Source organism: Dreissena polymorpha, chromosome 4 (assembly GCF_020536995.1).
Source record: "Dreissena polymorpha isolate Duluth1 chromosome 4, UMN_Dpol_1.0, whole genome shotgun sequence".
Classification (NCBI taxonomy): Eukaryota; Metazoa; Mollusca; class Bivalvia; order Myida; family Dreissenidae; genus Dreissena; species Dreissena polymorpha.
Window position 1 is genome coordinate 102339436 of NC_068358.1, and position 22112 is coordinate 102361547.

Below are 22112 nucleotides of genomic sequence, written 5' to 3' on the forward strand. Positions count from 1 at the left end.
TCCTTAAGCAATGCTTGGTGTGTAGACGTCATGAAGGCGGGGCTTACAGGATGCCGGATATGGCGCCGTTTCCTGAGGCGCATCTCACGGAGTCTACTTCGTTCGCAAAGGCTGGCCTTGATTATCTACGCCCTTTGCATGTAAAACATGTAGACGGAACAAATAAAATATGGATTTGTTTATTCACATGTCTGACTACGCACGCAGTGCATTTGGAGCTTATACATGGATTGTCTACAAACGAGTTTTTGATGGGTTTTCGTCGCTTCATTGCCTGTAGAGGACAGCCAGACATAATCATCAGTGACAATGCAAAAACATTCAAGTTAGCCAGTGAAACACTTGATTTAGTATGGCGAAATTTAGTCAAAAGCGAAGAAATACATAATTATGTGTCAGAAAAAAGGATTAGATGGGAATTCATTGTTGAACTCGCTCCCTGGATGGGAGGCATGTACGAGAGGTAGAAGGGCTCGTCAAACGATCCTTAAGAAAGGCAATCGGACGAACACTTCTTACTGACATACAAATGCAAACGCTCGTCAAAGGGGTCGAATCCGTAATAAACACGAAACCAGTAGATTACGTCGATGACGACATTAACTCGACCATTGCATTGACACCTTCTAGTTGTTTGACTCTCAATCAAGATATTGGCATTCCGGAAGTGAACAGTGACGAAGAAGCCGATAGTGCATACCTAGATAACCCAAGTAGAGCACACAATCTACTTAAGATCTGGAAGAAAGGACGGCGGATTAATACATTCTGGACAAATTGGAAAGACGAATATCTTCTTAGTCTTCGCGAAATAGCAAACAAGACTACAAGAGCAAAGGATTCAATCACCGTTTGTACCAAAAGTAGGGGACGTAACCCTTATCAAAGACAATGTTCCCCGTGGGTGCTGGAGAATAGGTAGAATAGCGTTCCTTGATAGTCGTGATCGGAAAAATACTTCTGCGAAAGTGCTTTTTTCATCTGGACGTGTGATCAGTCGGCCTTTCAATTTACTGTTTCCTATCGAAACATCAGGAGACGTTGACTTTGCAAACAACCCACCAAACACTGAATCGGTTATTCCATCTCCAAAGATTAAACGCAAAGCAGCAATTGTCGCTAAGCGCGCAATTACGCAGCAATGCACATCAAATGTTAAATAATACTACTATGATACGTGTTTCTGCTGTTAGAAATTACTGAAGAGAAAATAAAACTACACACAATCGGTCTAAAACTCATGATTATTTGATTTTTAGTCTAGTGTGCTATCCACTAGGTCATTGAAGCCTATGTGAATATGACTATTCTTTGATTTGATTCTTTGATTTGAACCTAACAGTTCTTTGAGCAGAGCATCTAGTTCTGTCAACGTGCAAATTAAAATGACCCTGAGATGAGCGGAGCTGTATGGTGAACAATAGCAGGCGGATAAAAACTACTCAACAGTAAGCGCTCGAATTCCTCTTGCATAAGTCTGAACAACGAAATAATCAACTTCGCCACGGAACGCATTGATTAAAGACTATATACTTTTCAGTAAAAATAATTTGAAACAAGTACATGTGCTTCATTTGTGACACGTGTGATAAACATTATTCAAATAGAAGAAATTTGAAAAGACATATAAAGGAAAAACACAGTGACAAGTTGCTTCATTTAACGTGTACAGTTACGGGCTGCAAAGCAAAACCCATGCATTAGACAAGAAAACGACAAAATTAAAAGTAAAAGATCTTCTGATCAAGACAGTGAAGGAGAATGATGCTGATAAGTGTTATCAATCTCGACCTCGCACTCCTCTCAACGAAATGTGCAATTATCAGGACATTTCGGAAGCTAAAAATAAATATCATAATGTTTCGGAGGATGATTTTGACACGTGGATTGATACTTAAATTGACGAAAGTAAATCATATGGCACTGCAACTTGCACAGCTACTGCTCCTCCCAGTACGATGATCATCATGGAAGGGCCGACGTTAGAGGAAGTTTACAACGAAGAAGAAAAAAGTTCTCAACGCCCCAGAACAACCGCTCTGTACATCCGTACAATTATCTACTCCATATAATGATTTTACTAACAGCGAATGTAGTGATATGAGCAACCTGACACATCACATGACAACATCCGCGAAGAAATCGAGTTCGTCAATATGACATTAAAGGTTACGACAAACTACGTGAACAACGAAGTGATTGCTATTCACCAGACAGCATCAATTGCATTTAGTGACAGATTCCATCCTAGCAACGCTGATCCAATGGTAATATTCTCCCACATTCAAACCATGTTTGCAAATTACCTTGATCAATGGAAGAATGATTGAACTGAGCAATACATAAAGGACTTTATTTGCTAAAGTAATCACCTAATTGTTTTCATGTTGAATTTATTTAGAAGTATGTTTTACCATGTTATAGATGTGATTTGTTTTATACATTAACCCTGGTCGAGGAGTGTCGTGAAGTTTGCGAATTTATATTGTACTCATTTGGCTCCGCTATACAGGCGGAGTTTTTCACCTTTATATTCGTTAGCGGAGTTAGGATCTGGCGGAGTTTTATTCGTTCGGAGTAATCAAACCTCCTGCTTCCCACGAACAGTTTTGGCGGGAAACACATCTATAATATGGACTGATTGGCTGATCTGGGGAGCTTGCCATGACGTTACTACAGGACACACATTACATTTTGTTGGAGATATAACGTGCATAAATTGTAAAATTAAATTGTAAATCGTAATAACGAAAAATAAAATTTTGTTATTTGAACAAATGTTCTTTTCTTGTATAAACATCACGGAAATAATTTAAAATACTTCAGTGTGGCGTTAATGGAACAATTACAGTCCTCAACAAAAAGCTAGATTCGCCACAATATATTATAAACGAACATATCCGGTAAATGGCTTATCTACTGGTAAGAAGGTTCTCTTTTATTACAAAAAACGATGTCCTTCACAAACTCGTGTACAGATGCATACGTTTTGTTAAGGATTGAGAAAGTATTTGACGATTTTCGATTGCTATTTTACCGAATAGAAACATGCCATAGTAAAATGACGTCACTAGTGGACGCGCGTACGCTGGCATAAAGAGGGCATAGGACGTATTTTATCTAACGGTCTCTATGATATGCGCACGCGATAGCTAATCGCAATTTGAAAATAAAATTAAATGAATTAGAACTGAAAAGAAGACATTATTCAAACTTGGCTAGCGTAACTAATTTAATACAAAATGAATTTCTTTAATCCGGTCAACTGCATGGATATTGTATGATGGCCGCCATATGTAAAGAAAGTGATTTAAATGTGCGAATGGAAGATGTGCGTATCGTTTTATTACACTTGGATCCGGTAGGCGTGTCTCTGAGGAGATCAAAAAGTATCCGCAGGCGTGCATATTATGCTGCTCACTCAAACTTAATTTGGCACTTTGATGGCTACGAAAAACTAAAGCCATTCGGACTATGTATAAGCGGGTGCATATGTAGCTTCTCCAGACGTTTGATTTGGCTGAATGTGTATTATACAAATAATAACGCCAGCATAATCGGTGGGTACTATCTCGAGGCTGTAAAAAGATATGGTGGATGTCCTCGTTTTGTTCTGGGAGATTACGGGACAGAGAATTGACACGTCAGAAATTTTCAAACATTTTTCATAGGCGATTCTCAAGACCATAAAAGATCTTATATAGATGAATTCAGTACAGCAAATCAAAGAATCGAAAGTTGGTGGGTTCTCTGAGACGACACCATATGCAATTCTGGATCGAACAGTTAAGAGACGTACAGGATATTGGCAGTTTCAGCGGATAATTTTTCGGCAGAAGCTTAATCGAGTTTTTTTTCATTGCATTAATTCATGTAGTAATAACACAAACTCGTTAGGCAAGAAGGTGCAAGGTTCGAATGAATTGACCTACCCTATCTATTACCACCCAACTATATACATTATTCTGGAGTGAAGACAAACATTATGATGCCGTTGTTGAATTTCTTTTATGCACAGTATAAAATTATGAATGTACATCTATTAATAATAAAAACAAGCTTGAACTACATATAAAAAGCTCTTTCATTACCCCCGCCCCCCTAAAAATAAATAAATAACATAAAATAAGCCGATGGTCATTACTTACTCTTTTTTAACAATCTCTTTGTGCATATATTTACACGTTATTCTTAATCACTGTACATATAACTTCACATTCGGAGAGATGTTCAGAGAGACGTATGTGAAGGTCAAACCCACTCTGTATACACAATACAAATGGCGATAACAAGGTGTGGAGTTACTTATTCACATTTCTTGTAACAGGTGCAATTCACTTTGAACTTGTATGTGACAAGACTCCAAAGGAATTTATTCTATGTTTGTTGAGGAATACCATGTGACATAATGAGTGACAACGTCATGCAATTTCAAACAGCTAGTAATTTATAAGAGCTTGTTTTGGACACAAATACATGAATATGACAATGAACACAAATGTATATCAAATGCTGGAATACGTTGGAAATTTAATGTTGAACTTGCACTGTGGATGGAAGTTTTCTACGAAATACTTGTGGGTTTAGTGAAAAGGTCTATTATAAAAACAATTGGGAGACAGTAACAATAATGGAAATGCAAAAGCTGTTAAAAGAATTTAATCAATTATTATCTGAAGATCAAATGCCCATGCAAGTTACGATTTGAATTCTATTAACAACTTAATTTTTTTAATACTAAAGCTCATTCATATATCCCTGAATGTACGGCAGATGAAAGCGTAGCAGATAAAATTCTTCGAATGTGGAATAAAAGGACAAGAACTTTTAAATAACTTATGGGTTATGTGGCGAAATGAATATATTACTAGTCTACGAGAAAGGTATCAATTAAATATGAAAACTGGACGAGTACAATCTAAGTTTGTTCCAAATGTAGATTATGTAGTTTTAATAAAAGACGACACAACGAGAGGAAGTTGGACGTGTGGAAAAATACCACAGTTCAGATAATCAAATACGTTCAGCAAAAGTCAACAAATCAACAGGTAGAAAAATAAAACGTCAACTAAATTTACTGTACCCTTTAGATACTTTAAGACAACATATAAATGGTGACTGTAAACAACATCACATCCCTGAGATAGTAAATCCCCAATTAAGAAAAACCAGAAACTCTGATTTAAACGCTTTGATACAAATTCAGAAATCATCAGACAACGAAATGTGTTAAAACATTAGCAATTTAACAATTGGAAGGCTGTATCAATTGCATATTATGTACGTTACATCGAAACTTTATTTGTACGGTATATTCAGCACATGGTGAATACAACTTTTACTTGTTGCACATGAAATTCTTCTTGTAACGGTTCCTCCGTTACATAGAACGACATGCAAGTCTGACGGTGACATTATGGATATATATTTGTTAAGTGTTTCATATCTAAAACAGTTAAATTGATTTATGTGCTTTACGCTCGCAAAATGTTCGTTTAGCGACACACATCAAGGCTAAACGAATAACGACAAACAACATAGATGTGCTGGTGCGACGTGTAACAAAAAAAAAACATAATTAAACAAGACATGTGCAAAATATAATGATGAACTGACGTCAACCAGTCGACTGAAACTTGAAACTGTTAGTGATGACGTAACATTCAACATTTCAACGGTCACCATATCACCCGTTGCTTGACGCTGTGTCCAGTGATGATGATCTTTACGCCTTAATAGATAATTGTAGATCAGTTTGTATCGAATAAAAATTGTGAGAGGCTTATTGATAATGCAGATGCTGCAGTCGGGGAAGGGTGTGACTAAGTTCCACTCTTTCCTTTGCGGCTTGATCAACGAAGTTAAGTAAAAGGATACAGTGTTGTTTGTGAAGCCCAGCAAATGCGACAAGGGTTACACAGCTTCCGCTGTTGGTGGAAGGTGTGCGTCCGATAGAGAGAACGTTTCTGGCGTTGGGCATGACGTTGCGGTTCCTGTTTTCGGCAGTGTATCCGAAGTTGTTGAGGCCGTCTCGTTTCAAGATGTCGGCAGTATATCCCACGTTGTTGTTGACAGCATGGACGTCGTCAGAGACGTCAGGGGCGATCAATTTAAGCGATCGCTGTGTAATTTCTCACGAAACACGTGATGTACAAAATACATGTGGAACAGAACTTTTTTCGGCTAGAGCGGTTTGGTATTGGGTTCGGATAACTCGAGCTTATCGAGTATATCAAGCATAAAATGAACACTTATTACGAGTATTTCTCATAAACTCCCGTGGATGCTTACGATGTAAGAACGTCAATGCAGACCAGTTGCAAGTAAGCCGTCGAGGAAATATTTACAAGACCATTCGCAAGACATCCCAGACCAAACAAATATATATAAAACGATAATATTGTAAAATCTCGTCCCTGTCGACCAATATCATCATGTTAAGTTTTAAGTATATACATTTCATCACATTCGGCCAAAAAAACTTGTTCTACTGTTTGTTCATACATTGTAGCTGCACGCATTAGAATTCCGTAAGCAAAATGGCGAATCTTAAGAACACGGGTTTACTTTTGAACACTTTGCGGACGTTTACGGACCTCATTCTGATCAGAGAATGTAACACCAAGATTATAACAAGTTCTTGTCATTTAAAACATATTATGTAAACGCTTAAAATTAAAGTATCGGAAGTTATAACTTTTGCTTTTGCAATACTCACATTGAAATTCCAGTGTTTAATAGATATTGAACATGTTTAAACCTTTTCCAAGTCAGAAGCAATATTTGAGACATCTTCCTAAAACAGTAACAAAAGCATAAGTTACAATATTTCAGTATCTGAGTAAATTAGTTCAACCTCAAAATATTCATGTATATGAAGGTTTGATCGGAAAAAAAATCATTTAGAAATGAGAGAACATTTCTGAGATACATTTTCGCCTTGTCTAAAACCCATTTCTGACAAACAGTACTGATAACAATGTCCATTTATGGACATTCAAGCTTTTATATTAGTGTTCAAAATTAACAGGGCTCGACAAAAGTTTCTATTTCTTTGAGTGCAAGGTATTTCAGGCCAGTGGCCAACAATCAAGACTACCAAAAAGCCTTTGAAAAATCAATACAGTGGCATAATTTGTTTGTACGTGTTCGAGTATTTTTAAGAATGAAGACTGGTCGAAAATACAGTCTGCTCAATAGTAACACTTCCGCGTGATTGGTCTCTGGTATGTTTTGTTTACTTCAAGAAAAAGTGTTAATCTTTGAGATGTGTTATGGCCCTGTAATTGCTTGGTCCCGTAGGGCTCCCTGTGTGTTTAAAATAGGAATCATATTTCCACCAAACCTTGTTAGTGTGTTAAAACATGTTTATTGAACACAGCTGAATAATTTGGTTTAAAACTGGAGCATGGAATCTTCTGTTGATTCGATATATTAATTAAATATATGATACATAAGGCGAGTTATTAGTTTCAGATTAGAAATACATTTGCTTATTTCACCGGTTCTTTGTCATGAAATCTTCGATTATTTTTTTGTTAAAATAGGCTTGTATAATTTACACTTAAAAATGTCATTAAACGCTAATTAATTACAAGTCCTTTATGAATTATGTTGGGTTTAGAGTATGTTATTTGCTTTTTGTATTTACTTCTGTTGTTCCAATTATCTTTGCCTTATTTTCTCTGATTCTAATAAAAAGCTTATTTAGTTTGTACCAGTCTCGGTCCGCGTCTGTGTAAATGCGTGTTACATTTTGGTCACTCTTTACATTTGCTTGACTATTTACAGCCATAATGTTAATAATATTGTGATGGGCGACTTTTTCACGATTCTTTTGGCCGATGGCGGTCTTATCACCTTGAAGCGATATTTTTCTTTTGAGTTTATTTCCCTTGTCCTTGCCTTCTGCAAACGGTAGCCTCATGTATTTTCTTTTTATTGGGATCGTACCGTTTAATATTTTTCTTTCGCATTTTGCATCTTTCTCCTTCAGTTTTCTTCCTCTTCTTAGGCTACATATGTTGATATGTATGCAAAGATTACAATATAAAGAAGTGAAACTCCAGCTGCTGGAGCAGTATTGAATTCTTATTATAACCGATTAGTTGGTCCTTTATTTAAGGCAAGTGACCGATTGCCCATATTTTTATAATTTGGCGAAACCACCAATCTTGTAGTTACATTAATACACATTGCCAATTCAACATTCATAAAAGCGTGAAAGGCAGCTTGTCAGATAATGGTCTGTAAAAATTCCGTATAACCTGCAGAACTCGCAATTGATGAACATACAAGCATTGGTCTCTTTTTTCCATTGATCTGTTATAATGCCCCAAAGGCACTATTTTTATTATGTCGTCACGTCATTCCTTTGCAAACCGCACGCCTCCCCTACTATAAGACGTTTACTTAGTTGTGGTCCATTGTCTCAAGTGATTTTCTCGAATTGTGTTCCTATATGGCAAACATCACACTTCTGTTATCTATCCTTTTAATTCAAACAATTCACCGATGACTTATTGGACGTTGTCCTTCTTACGTCATATTCCTGTGGATTTTATCACAATCCGTATGTTTCTAATATTGCTTATTTTACTTTACACCGGTTATTTTCTGCCCGGGGTGTGCTAATTGATTGATTCCTGCTTATTTTTAAATTGTTATTGGACTTTTTTTCTTTTACTTTATTTTTTCTTTATAATTTATATTGTGCAATGTTAACGACTTCATCATATTTGCATCATCTCATCTTTTGATTTAAGTTGTATAATCTGCAGAAGTGATTCATGCATCGGTCGCATTCTACGGACGTGTCTTTTGAATGTGTACATGTGTGTGCTGCATCCCCGTGTTTCTACAGATTAAGGTTTGTTTCTACTTTTTTCTACGGTTATCCTTGATAGGTAATGTGCTCGGGAGTTATCTGATGTTGTGCAAATAGAACTAGTTTTCCGATTTCCTCGTTGTCTTACTAAGTTTCACTATCTGATTTTGGACTCCGTTTGGCATTTGCGACTTCTTTCTTTATGCTTTTGTTATGTGGTGATGGATGAATTATAGTAACCAGAGTTGGCTGGTAAGTCTATCTGGATGGACGCAGATGCGACCAGTTGTTGTAGAAATGTTTTGAAGGCCACCTGTGAAGATTGTTCAACTTGTGTGGATCTTTGTTGAAAATCGTTTTATCTGACGATGCGTGGTGCGTTTTATTTACATTTCATGATGTCAGTCGATTCTTTTAGAATGGGATCTGTTATTTTGTTCTCTTCTGATCACTGACCTTGTTTTCCTCTTTGCAAGTTCCACGTGGTCATGGAGAAGTATTATACTTGAATACAATGACTGTGTTTGCATTTACACCGTTGTAAGTTGCACGTTGTTAGAAAAAGACATTTTCAATAACATCTGAATGTATCAGCGCTGGTGTAATTGGTGTGTTTGTATTCAAACCAAACACATTATAAGTTAATGCAAGAAATCCTTGTTAACAGGAATGAATGTCTTCTATACATGGCTTAGACATCAAACTTTTTTTTCAATATCAACGTCATTTACTAAACCATTTTTCCGTTGCAGAAACCAAAGATATGCTTCTTTTATTTGTTGAAGTAATTATTTCACACCATCGAGTATTGTCCCCTTCTCACCTTAAGCATTTCTTTGCAATTGAAACAATTGCACAGTTCAGATGATTGTAGATCTTCAGCTAAAGAAGTTCTCATTTTTAATTGAGTATCCATATGAAGTGTTCAGATGTCAGTTTTCTATGTAATTGTAAGGCATTTGTTGGTCCCAAGCAAAATAGTCGTTAAACATTTGCAAATGAATGTCAAGTGTATTCGGTAGGGTTAGAAGTCTTGAACATCCTTTTGAAAATTCCACTTTTAAAGATGTTTGTTTCTAATTGATATTCAACACATGTGAAATATCCATAATGAAAAATATTGGTACATTTTAACATGGGTTTGATGATACATTGCTTTTTGGATTGTCACCTAAACATATATGTTCTATTAGCCTGTGTCCCAATTGCTTTGACACAGTTTCCATTTCTAAGTTTATTGCAAATATGCCCTTCATGTCCTAAACTTGTAAAACAAGTTTCAAGTAGGCTCCCGTTATTTTCGAAATTAATGTCGCTTTGTTTGCTTATTTCATCAAAACTTACACCCCCATACACATTGTTCTTTATCCATTTTTAAGGCTTCTTTATTCACCCATTTAAAACATTCATCATCAAATCCTGCATCTAGATGAATATAATTGGTATTCAAAATAAATACTTATTTAAAAGGTGACATCATTATATAATGTGTTCCAGAAGTTCATATGCCTTTGGGCTTCTATTAAATATTCTAAGACATGTAGAAATAAAATCTTTTGACCAGAGTCTGCCATTTGTTTGTCAACTTATTTTTTGACTTCTCTACAAGCATTTGTAATATTCCATTAGGTGCATGTTGTATCCATTTTCTTTATTTCTTCTATAGAGATAAATGTAGAATTACTTGAAACATCTTATTCATTTGGATTAATATTTTCTTTGCCCTTAATGGGCGTAATCCATTTTTTTTTGCACACTTTACACGCATGAATGGCAGTGTTCATCTGTACAATTTTATAGCAATTCATTGATCTGATATGTCTTGAGCATTCAATTTTATCAGTTGATTTCCATTGCCATAAAGTTATACATTTTCCTACTATCATTGTTTTGTCACATTTGATTCCATTTCATAAATTGATTTTTTTAACAATACCAATAACACTGTTTATGCTGTCTTGTTTTAGCTTGTAACATTTGTCTATATATATATTGAAGTTAAATCAATTTCTTATCCTTCTATTCAAGCATTGAATATTCCACTAAAAAATGTAATTTTCTTAATTATGTCAATTGGAATAATATCCACTTTCAATCTCACATTATTTTTTATTTGTTATTTACCAAGGTAGGTTTGAACTGTGGAACTTAATTCTCAATTGCGTTTGAAAATCTTTAGTTTTTTTATTTAATTCTGGAAGTTGCTTGATAGAAATTCCCTGATATAAACCCTGAAAATGTCCTTTTCCGGTATCTTTTAACTTTTGGAAAAAAATTCAAAACATGTTCAACAAATAGTAGTTGAAATTTGAATGACGGATCGAACTGTTCACTTTCAATAAGTTCAAATTTTAAAATGTTTCTAACAGTGTCTTAATTTTCAAGCTACTCTCTTCTTTATATTGAAGGCTCTCAATCAACGAACAAATATATAACATTGTAATATAACCATAATTTAAATTATATACATGTACAAGCGTTTTTCCTTCCATTATTTTAAATAATAAATATGTATTTATTGAAAGCAACATGTTATATCTTTTAAAATATAACATTTCTTTTTGTTCATTTGCACCGTTTATCCAGTCATCGGACTTCAGTACTTCTGTTTTGTTTTGCATTCATCGTTTGCAAACGTCTGAGCAGAAACCCGGATTGAATGTTGTAACAAGGACGGCTTGTGTAACGTATGATCTGGCTTAGAACGAGCATTGGCTTCAACATTAAATTGTTCATCTCGAAATAGAGTATTCCAAATTTGTAGCGCGGCGGCCAATCCATAACCACTTGCATCTAATGTAGCAGAGCTTTACAAAAATGCACGTTTGTAGTTGTTGGTAAAGACATCCGATGGGATATCATTCAAGTTATATCATATTATTTACTTGTCGATTATTATAATTATTGCATCGGTGATCATTGAAGTTGGAGAAATTTCAGCTAAAGTGCATATAAATTCCTTTCGGATGGCCTCAGACTGCGGTTGAAAAGACATGTTGCTATGTCGTTACCGTCGTGTTATGAATACAGTACGGCACAAAAACCATGTGGATATGCTTTTGTTTGCAAGTTTAATGGCTTTGAATATTCGGTATACGAAATCGCGGTAGCCGTCGCGTCGAACCGTCTTCAACAAGCGTGATGAGGGAAAGCTGTTTTTGCTCCTACCCATGTCCTCGTTTTATTTGTACTTTACTTGTTTCCGGAGACGCCTATTAGGAAGTAGTTGAGGGGCCGGGCTTACTGGTAAACGTTTTGTATATACTCTCGATAAAGGCCGTCAAATCATTTAACATTTCGGAACTCGTAAATAAATGTCGTTACTGTTCATTAATTACCGCATCAATCTTACTACGGTCTGTTTCCATACCGTCTTTTGAGACTGTATTATCTAGATAAACACTACCGGTTTCATTAATTCACTCTTGAAGGGTTTAAATTTAAGCAAATTGTCTTTTAAACTCTGAAAAGAGAATTGTAGTCTTTAAACTGTCTCCGAAATCACGGCTGAAAACAATTATGCCGGGAACCTGAAAGGATGTTAATGGTGTCCTCGCTGCAGGAAATGTCTATTGTACTATAGACAATACAACAAGGTCTGAACTTACGCTTCGTCGCTGTATGGGGTCACTTGCACTGAGAATCTCCCAGGATTGACTTGGCTTTCCGAAGAGATCGTCTAGACGTCTTTGCACAGGGAAGACAAGGACCGGAACTAAAGACTTCTTCCCGGCAGCCACTGCATTCTGGGTCAGAACGGGCTAGTCGAACTGGTCTCTACCTCACTCCTCCCCATGCTAACAAGCCCCCCTTCCTAGCCCAATTCAGCTCTGCAATCCCCAGCTAAGGCTAAAAATCCAATTTTGTAAAATCTAACCAAAATGTAAGGTATTTAAGGCCCAAGGAGATTCTAAAAATTATCTTTTCCCACCCGCTATGAGCTGCCCGTCCCCAAGTTACAACATATCCTACACCACCCAGCACATGTCCCTTCATCCCACATAACCCACGAGAAATCTGGTCAAGACCACACTAATCCATACACCACTTTATTTTCCCCCAGCCGGTGTACGAGCCCACTGGGTCCGCATGACCGACTACTTAAATTGCGGTTCCAGTGGAAGTGACAACCAAATGCGGACGACACTGCATTCCTAGGCCACTCCCACTCTTGGACCACATCCTCCTTCCACAAAACAAAGCAGCCACTCTGTGGCTCCAGTGGAAGTGGCAACCAAATGCTGTCGGCGGTGCGTTCCTAGACCAATCCCACTCTCGGACCACATCCTCCTCCCACCAATCAAAGCATCCATTCTGTTGCTCCCGTGGAAGTGGCAACCAAATGCGAACGGCGCTGTATTCCAATGCCACTCCCACTCTCGGAACACATCCTCCTCCAACCAATCCGAGCACCCACTTGTGGCTCCAGTGGAAGTGGCAACCAAATGCGGATGGCGCTGCATTCCTAGGCCACTCCCACTCTCGGACCACATCCTCCTCCCACCAATCCGAGCACGCACTCCATCAAACCGCCTCCCCACTCCAATACCTCACCCCCAGTCTCCACCACAACTGAAGACGGACCAGGGCCTCCTCCAACCGGAATATCCACCTCCATCTCCGAGTGACTGAGTCTCGTATCCTCTCCGGTTGGAGCCAACTGCCACGTCACCCTCACCTCATTGCCTTCCACGCTGTTCAACATTCCACCGGAGTCCTCAACCTCGGAGGAGAGCCGAATATTATCAGCACCCTCCGCCTGCCGAGACTACGGTATAACCTCGACCAGAGCTTCTGCCTCCACCTCTGAATCAGAGATGACGATGGCCTCTCAAGCAAGGTTATGTTCGGCCTTGCAATGTTCTCCTCACACAATACACAAACCTTATCCAATCTTATGTTTTCTTTGGGATAGCATCAATACCAAAACCAGCACTAAAATAACCCCATTTCCAACCCATCAATAATTAGCACACACTATCAATTTAACATCTGAAGCCCGGTTCATATCATTATTTCATCCTATATCAATGTTTAGTGCCGACAACTAGGTATATTTCTTGTTACATTATGATGAACAACCTGCACAATTCAACCCATATTCCATACAATTTACAACCCACAACTTTATACAAACATAGGTTTCAATAATTGTCCAGGTACGGTTCTCAGTTGTTCTGAACGCTTAATGTGTAATCACGCCTTCACCAATTACCACTCAGCAATCATGGTCCACTATTACGGACATCATAACAATTAACAGTATTTCTAAACCATACTTGGCCTTTTTCAACTTTTGTGTTCTTTTCGGAAAAGAAAGGTTGCATAGGATATTCACTATGAGTCCTATGATACATACTGCATACATTAAGCAGAAGTATTCTATATTTTAATGATAGCCTTCAAAGCGTACCCAAGTAAACCACATGTGGCTAAGTCGCTTTATCCCATTTTGCCAAAATGTCTTGGTTTCCAACAGACGAAAGAATTTCTTTAATTTTATGTAACCACTTTAAGTTTTTATTAGGTTGGGACAACATGTGTTGTCAACTTTGCGAAGATGTTCTGGCTTCTTCGCCTATAATTAGTCAAGTTTTATATAAATGTTAATTCTTAGAAGGTAACGGTCTAATTCAACATATACAAACGTTGATCGGTGTGGGCCGGCAAACTCAAGTGATTTTTCTCATTTATTCTTTGCGGGCGGACTTTATTCTAGCCTTTCTCGGTGTTCATATCCAATATTTCTGAGCAAAAAGAAAGTTTAGATAGGAGAGTGTGATTTAAAAAAGTTGAATAGCTCGGTCGATTGGTAAATTTGCATTTCTATAAATTTGCATTTCTAACACGAGTCCAAAGTAGGTGCTTGGCTTTGAGGCTTGTTATTTTACATGTTTTTCCGCGTTTAAGGAAGATCCATTACTCAAGATGGTTACACAAAGATAATGATAAGTGCTTTCGAGCAGATCGTTGTCACATTTAAAATTTTAATTGTCTGTCTGTCACCGGAAATGATTAGTTTTTTTTCAATAACATCATAGGTGTGCCAGATTTTGCAATCTTTTTTGCAAAAGATGCGTTATTTGAGACCATGACGGTGTCATCTACATACAGAAGCCTAAGCCATGATATTGTAGTATCTGGTTCAACTCCAAAAGATCCATTTATATGCAGGTATGATCGAAGGTTATTTAGAAAAAAAGTGATAACGAGACATAGCATATAGCTTATCCTTATCCAACAAATATATATGTTCACACCTGAATAATACTCCATTTAAGGAGATACATGCTTTTAAATTCATTCAAACACTAAATATGGCCCCAAAAAAGTTTTCATTTATTTGTATTTTGTTCCAGAGGACATATCTCCACACTTTATCGAAGGCTTTTACACAACAATGAAGGTGCAAACAATTTTCTTTAAGCGTTTTGAAGAATATTTTAAGTGTATTATATAAATGCAGTAAGGGTAAAAAAATATGTTCTGTACAATAGTAATCATTTCGTAAGCCAGCTTGCATTTCATCTTGTATGAAATTTACTTCAGTGAGGGTCGAGTTAAACAGCGAAACATTCAGTTGCGAATTTGTATGGGCTTGCTGCTGTTGGGCTTCCTATGGTATTAAAACCGAAAGGATGTTGCATTCAAGCAAGAATAGAATAATAATATCGGATTGTATCACACAGTTGAATACTAAAAATGTCATATTCATTGAAACAAAGTTTGTATTACCAACACGTCACGTCCAGCAATCTTGATTGAAAAAACAAACAACAACATTATTTAAATATTGTAAGATACTGAAAACACGCCAGCATGGCCGATAATGTAATGTTGAGTGGCAGGCGTACTATCTTGGTACAATCTAGGTCTATCCAACTCACAGGTTATGTAAACGTATAGTTGTGGACATCCAGTGCACGTCTCCTCTTATCGATTATGCATGAACCAGAAAAGCCGCGCTTGGTAGATTTTAACACGATTTTTGTACTTAATTTACTTACATGTTTATTACATGTCGGACTGTAGATTAAAGGATGTCGCAGCAATTTAGGGTTGTCGCAATACCACCCCACATTAGATATCAAATTAACCAATCGAGTATGCATTTGTAACGCTTTATTACATCAATGTATAATGATGATTACTCATAAATGTATAATAATTCAGTATGAGTCTAAGTTAATAGTGTTATTTCGATAAATCATGTACAAGTTCTTTTATGTTATGAAGCTGTGTCATTTCGACATTTTCAAAACAAGTCACTTTAAAATGACAGTCAAAGTTGCGTGTTAAACTACGCGCCTGAGATGAGTTTAGGACATTCAATGCGGCACTTCTTCCGCGTAGAAGAAACGGTGAAATTGAATAGTGCTTTAAGAAGCGTAAAATTTACCACGTGATTTTGACATAGGCAGAAGTTTTGTCAGACTTATAAAAAATCACCTCGAGTTCATACGTACTGTATGACAACATAACATTATGAAACACGAAATTGTCATTTTAAAATACAATGATCAATGAATACAATCAATTGCAAGTTCACGTAAGTTTCGTCGAGGAGGTAATTAAAATATTAAACAGTATTTTTATATTTCGATTTCTTATAACAAACGCTTGATATATAAATATACATTAGAAACTACTGCATGAAACAAATTACTCGTGGAATTTACATGCATATGGGTTAATATAAAATAAACGGCGAATGTATTTTTATTAGATAAGCTAACAGCGGCATATTGGTGTAAAGATGGTATTCGTCTTCTTACTCGAAGTCAATTTAGCATAAACTAAAACGTTCATTGTGTGAAATGTATCTGACTGTATCTGCCTATTTGTATATTCACAGGTATGCAGAGATTTTTTGTCTTACAAAAAAGCAGAGACGTCGAAATATTATTCATATTACAAGAGCTTTCACAACCGTTATGCATATGGGACGTGCTCTTTGAAAAAGGGTTTTAATGCATGTGCGTAAAATGTCGTCCAATATTAGCTTGTGCAGTCCGCACAGGCTAATCGGGGACGACACTTTCCGCGTTTATAATATTTTTCCAATAAAGAAAGTCTCTTCTAAGAAAAAATCTAGTTAAGGCGGAAAGAGTCGTCCCTGATTAGCCTGTGCGGACAACACGACAAGCCGTCATTTGAACTCGCTAATAAAACTATTTACTTGCACAACGCTTTTATTTTCAAATAGATACACTTTTAATAATTCAAAATCTTTGAAAATCTGACATTTGAGACCAACTTTGAATAAATTTATGACAATCGTTTAAAACGTGTGGTAACAATTTGCATGATGATATTTTCTTTGTTAAGAATTTAAACTAATGTTTTAGTATTTTTACACGATTGTTAACCCATTTATACCTAGCGTCTAGAAAAAAGGCCTTGGCAAACAGCGAAGACCCAGATGAGACGCCGCATAAAGGAATTTCTGTAAGAAATTTTCTAAGTATAGAAAAAAATATACTAGACATCCCTAATTTTGGAAATAAAGTGATCCAATTTAGAAGGATGTGAGAGTCCACTAGGCATAAATGGGGTTAATAAAAATGAATATCGACATAAATATCTTAAAACAGCAACATGACATGTACTTATTTTAACCGGTTTTAATCCTTTAGAAATCGTTTAGTAAATATATTTTAAGAAAAGAAATAAATGCGGTCAAGATGCTTTCTTCATGGCATCTTGAAGGGAAAGTACCCACAAACGTTCGATATTAGCGGACGCTTTAACGTCAACAGCGAAATTCTGTACGTCACCGCTCTCGTATGACTTCATAGCCGACGCTTCACTCAACGACATGTTCCCCTTTACGTCCATGAACGTAACATTTAAGTGTTCTGCCAGGATACCGAAAGTGTACACGTCGTCGACAGGCAAGATAGGCTGTTTAAGGGAATTCTTGTACAATTCTTGAGTAGTTTTAGCAGTCATCACCACTGTATAACCGGAGCAAAAGGCTGGAAAGTATTTCCTTCCCGACAGCAGGTTTTCTGGGATATACCAGCGACTGTTTTCTGATCGAACTATTGGGCTGATCCCCGCCGGAACCACGTGACAAGCAACGGACAGGGAGTCCGGGTGGAGTTGAGGCAAAAGATTTCGTGTTAGCTCAAAGATGTTTACAAAGATGTCGTCATCAACCTTCATGACGTAACGGATGTGTTTGCAGCGCTCATGTATCCAAGACAGTGCGGCGACCGCTTTTACCGACAAATTGCGATAGTGTTCGTGAACGTCGACTTGGATAATATCCTCGTGAACAAGCTGTTCATTGTTAAGCATTAGCTGTTCATTACTGTCGACGGGTTTACCTAAAATGAACACGACTGTGATAGATATACTATTAACGCTTTTTACAGAACCCCAAGTTCGACGAATTAATCGGCGTCTCATAAAATTTTCCATTTTGCTTGGGATATACACAAACAAGTCGGTATTCTTAGAACAGGCTGTTTTCTTCCCGACCCAAACTACATGTTTGGGTAGAGAATTATTATTCGAAACAGGATCAGGATTCGCCTCATCGTCGCTGAAGGTCATGAGTCTCAACATTCCAACGTAACCTTTGATTGTGGTCGGCGCTGGCGTCGGTGCAAAAGTGACGTCACGTTGCTCATCGCGAGCGTCGACGCGCAGATTTATCGATGGGAGGATGCTCATGTTGAGAAACAGGCACCCGGAAGTGAGCGCGATGAGGAGACAGAAGATGCCGAGTGACCTATCTCTCGCAGTCCGGAAGTGACGCCGAGTCTTTGCCATGCCTAAAAACAGAAAGCCATATGACTTTTGAATTCTCCCGATAGCATTCATTCTGATTAATATAGGTCATTGCGGAGCAAAATGACTGTTCACTGATTTTTTGGGGGTTTGTCGTAAACCTTTATAAACCACACACCTGTAAAAACGGTAAAAAATTGGTCCCGACGCAGTTTTATTTAGAAAATATATCTTTAAAACTTACATATCAAACTATGACAGAAAATGGATTATTTCATACTCCGCATCACAATGTCGCACAATGCTTAACTGAGACAAAACTAAACGTTCCATACACGTGCATAAACACACTTAAGGTTCATGGGAGGGATAAAATTCATTAAAACTTTGCTTTGGTTTTTCTTCATTCAATGTGGTACAATATGGTCAAACTATATATCATTTTAAAGGTTAAGACGGATAGAATAACATAAACACATTTTTGACATTCAATATTTTTTTTGCTTTATTCATATTTTTGTTTAAAACCAATACATTTTTACACTAATTTACAAAATCTTAATCTAAAGTTAGGAAGGATATGCACGACCGTAAGTTGAATAAATACAAAGCTATATACATATACAAGGTCAAGTTAGCAATATTTCACAGAAAATTATTGTCAGAAAACAACAAATGAGTTATTACTCAACTGCATTTTTTTGGATAATTTTCCTAAACAAAGTTCTAAAAATAACTAAACTGAACCACTTTTTAAAAATCCAGGTATGGTTGATAATAAGAGTCACCATTCTATTTCAAGGGCTTAACAATTTTGCTATAACCAAATGAAACATTTTAAACCATCTCAAATTGAAAGAAATTGCAGACGACATATAAAATTGTAAATAAATATGAAGAAATAGGTTTGGCTCGGTAGAAATCATTGTGATAAAAGGAGATATTGCTCATCAATAATAAGATTTTATGAGTTTTGTGCAGACGACTCTAGAAATCATAGTTTTACATAGAAATACACAGCTAGGTATCATGGTTTTTTCTTACTTCCTTCCTGAACAACTACCGCCCTTGTACCGTTTTGAATAATGTGTTCCTTTTGGCAAACCGAATCTTTTTATACATTTGTTTATCGATTCCTTCTACCCATTTTGAAAGCGTGGCACTCGCTGTGCTCCGTAGAAAAACGTACATTACAAATCGGTCGAAATCACGTGAAGTAGTAAGAAAACGTGGTATGTGTATACACATACCTGAGAAAACACATCATTATTTTGACAGTTGGGTCGCGACTAGTAAAACAACTGTTAACATTAATCAGAAAGAGATGGCGCTTAATAACAGAAATGATCACACAGAGATATAATCACTTACCCCATTTCAAATATTTTCCAGCTGAAAATTTTCCCCCACACGTTTTTTTTAGTGTATTTGTATTGTTTTTCTGGAGCCGAAGTGCATCTCACAGAATATCCATCCGACTTCCGTTGTTTTCACTTTCGTTATTAAAAACTCCGTTTAAAAGAATTATTTTTACTTTTAGGTTGTTGAAGCGAATTATTATTATATATTATCAATAAAATAGTATACCGTGATGAATTGAACGGAGTTTCGTATCGATCTTTCTGTCAGTCTGTAAGCGTACTATTTTGTGCGCAATAATACAAGTACATGTGATTCGACAACAATTGTAAACATTGGTGAAATGCTTATTACAAAGTTATTTTTTGGAGTGTTTATGAGGTCTGATCATGCAGTTTGCACACATCAACGGAAAGATTACAATCCAATGCATTTGTCATCGTCAACCGTTTGGAATGTTAATTAGGCGATGAGTGAGTTTTTAGCATGTTTTTTTCAATTTTATTAATTTAAAAATGGCTGCCCCCATCGTCATGAAATGACATGTGTTCGAGTATTGATATTTCTAGATATGTACACTTTTTTACTATTTAAGCGTAACTTGCCCTTATCTATGTCGATATTATTAACTAGTTATATAATTTTCCGCCGAAATACGTTGAATAAACATCATTCAGATTTTTGAAAATAATGTCTATTTTTGTGTTAAAATCGCTTTGTATTTTGATTGATTTTGTCGATTAGTATAAGACGTTGCTGCACAAAATTGGTAGCAGTTTGAAGGAAAACCATCCTTTTAAGCAAATATGTATACATTTTCAATGTGGCACTCTTCGTTTAGTCAAATTTGAGTTCAATGCTAGGGGTCCCACATTTTTCAAACTGAAGCCTCTACATGAACCTTAATGTCGGTACTCTATTGTGTTTAGGCAATTTGTTTCCGTGTTTAAGACTTGCGAGGGTTTATACAACGCACAATTGCCAAATAAATTATACGTTAAATTGTATAAATATATATATTTCGATAAAAATATCGTTTATTGACAAAATGTACGATATTTTATTTATGTTAGCCGATAACCGTGAATATACCGACAGAAACCGAAACAAACGAAGTCGATATAACCCGATTCAATTAGTCTGCTATTACCTTATATTCACGGACTCTAAGTCATATACTTGAGTATTACCCAGAATCGACTTTAGAAAATATAAATAACGGATCAATAAAATCGTACCTACAAAATAAATGTTTTAATTGGTATTTCGAGGTACAATAAAAAAAACAATCTTACCTTAAACATTAAATATCCACCCGACTGCACTCCCCACTGAAATGTGACTCGGTATTTATTCATGCAAGTTAAGTTAAAGCTATTTATATTTTCTAACATCGACACTAAGGTATACGCATGTAACATAAAGGTAACCCGATCCGCAGTTTGAAAACTGTGGGTAGTCTCAAGGCAGAATATTCGATATATATAAGTATATTTGTTGATTTCGGTAGATTCGCTTTTATTCACAAGAGATCGGAGAAATTAACATGTTCGGGCGGGAGTTACGCAGTCAAGGTGTTAATTCACTTTAAAACAGTGAACATTATGACCCTATAACCCACATATTATTATTAAATAAATAACTTGTGTTTCTAGAATGATAATAATATAGATTTGCTTTTTGAAATGTAAGACCTCATCTTTGTAAAGCCGTCAAATTAGTTGAGTAATGTTTGCATGATGCATGTTTAAGATAGTAAAGTATTTCTGACTTCTAATCATAGATCTTATGATCTTAATGTTAAATAATAACCGTATAAAAGGTTCGTGTAATGTATACATGAAACAAGTAGTTGTAAGTCCACTGTATATTTAATTTGTAACACGATCATTTTGTGCCTATCGGTGTATGATCTTTATAAATATTTATATTTCCATATTAACCTAGATGTAATCTTTAAAAGGTAATACATGGTTGTAATACATACACCATACACTTGAATTCATTCAGTGTGGTGTTTATTTGACTTCATATGTTTGTGCAGTTTAAGAATTGCATTTGTGCAACAAAAGGCATCATATATATGCGCCGCCGTTTATTTTATCCACACACCCGCGCTTCTTCGACAGTAGAAACAGTAGCAGTGAAGAAATATGTCTCTCATGTAGGTCTTTAGCAGACCTCAATA

General features: G+C 36.4%; 1 protein-coding gene across 1 annotated transcript; it reads right to left on the bottom strand.

Annotated features, from left to right (window-relative positions):
• Window positions 1–17001: 17001 nt before the first annotated feature.
• LOC127879851 (beta-1,3-galactosyltransferase 1-like) lies at window positions 17002–21375 on the bottom strand. Its single transcript, XM_052426917.1, has 2 exons — window positions 21220–21375; window positions 17002–18609 (listed from the first exon to the last, which is right to left on the bottom strand). Exon 2 carries the CDS (start codon window positions 18605–18607, stop codon window positions 17507–17509), a length of 1101 nt encoding a protein of 366 aa, XP_052282877.1. The 5' UTR covers window positions 18608–18609; window positions 21220–21375; the 3' UTR covers window positions 17002–17506.
• Between the last annotated feature and the right edge of the window lie 737 nt (window positions 21376–22112).

Bases quoted from the DNA above. Each gene is read 5' to 3' on its own strand.
- LOC127879851 (XM_052426917.1), bottom strand. From the start codon at position 18,607: ATGGCAAAGACTCGGCGTCACTTCCGGACTGCGAGAGATAGGTCACTC.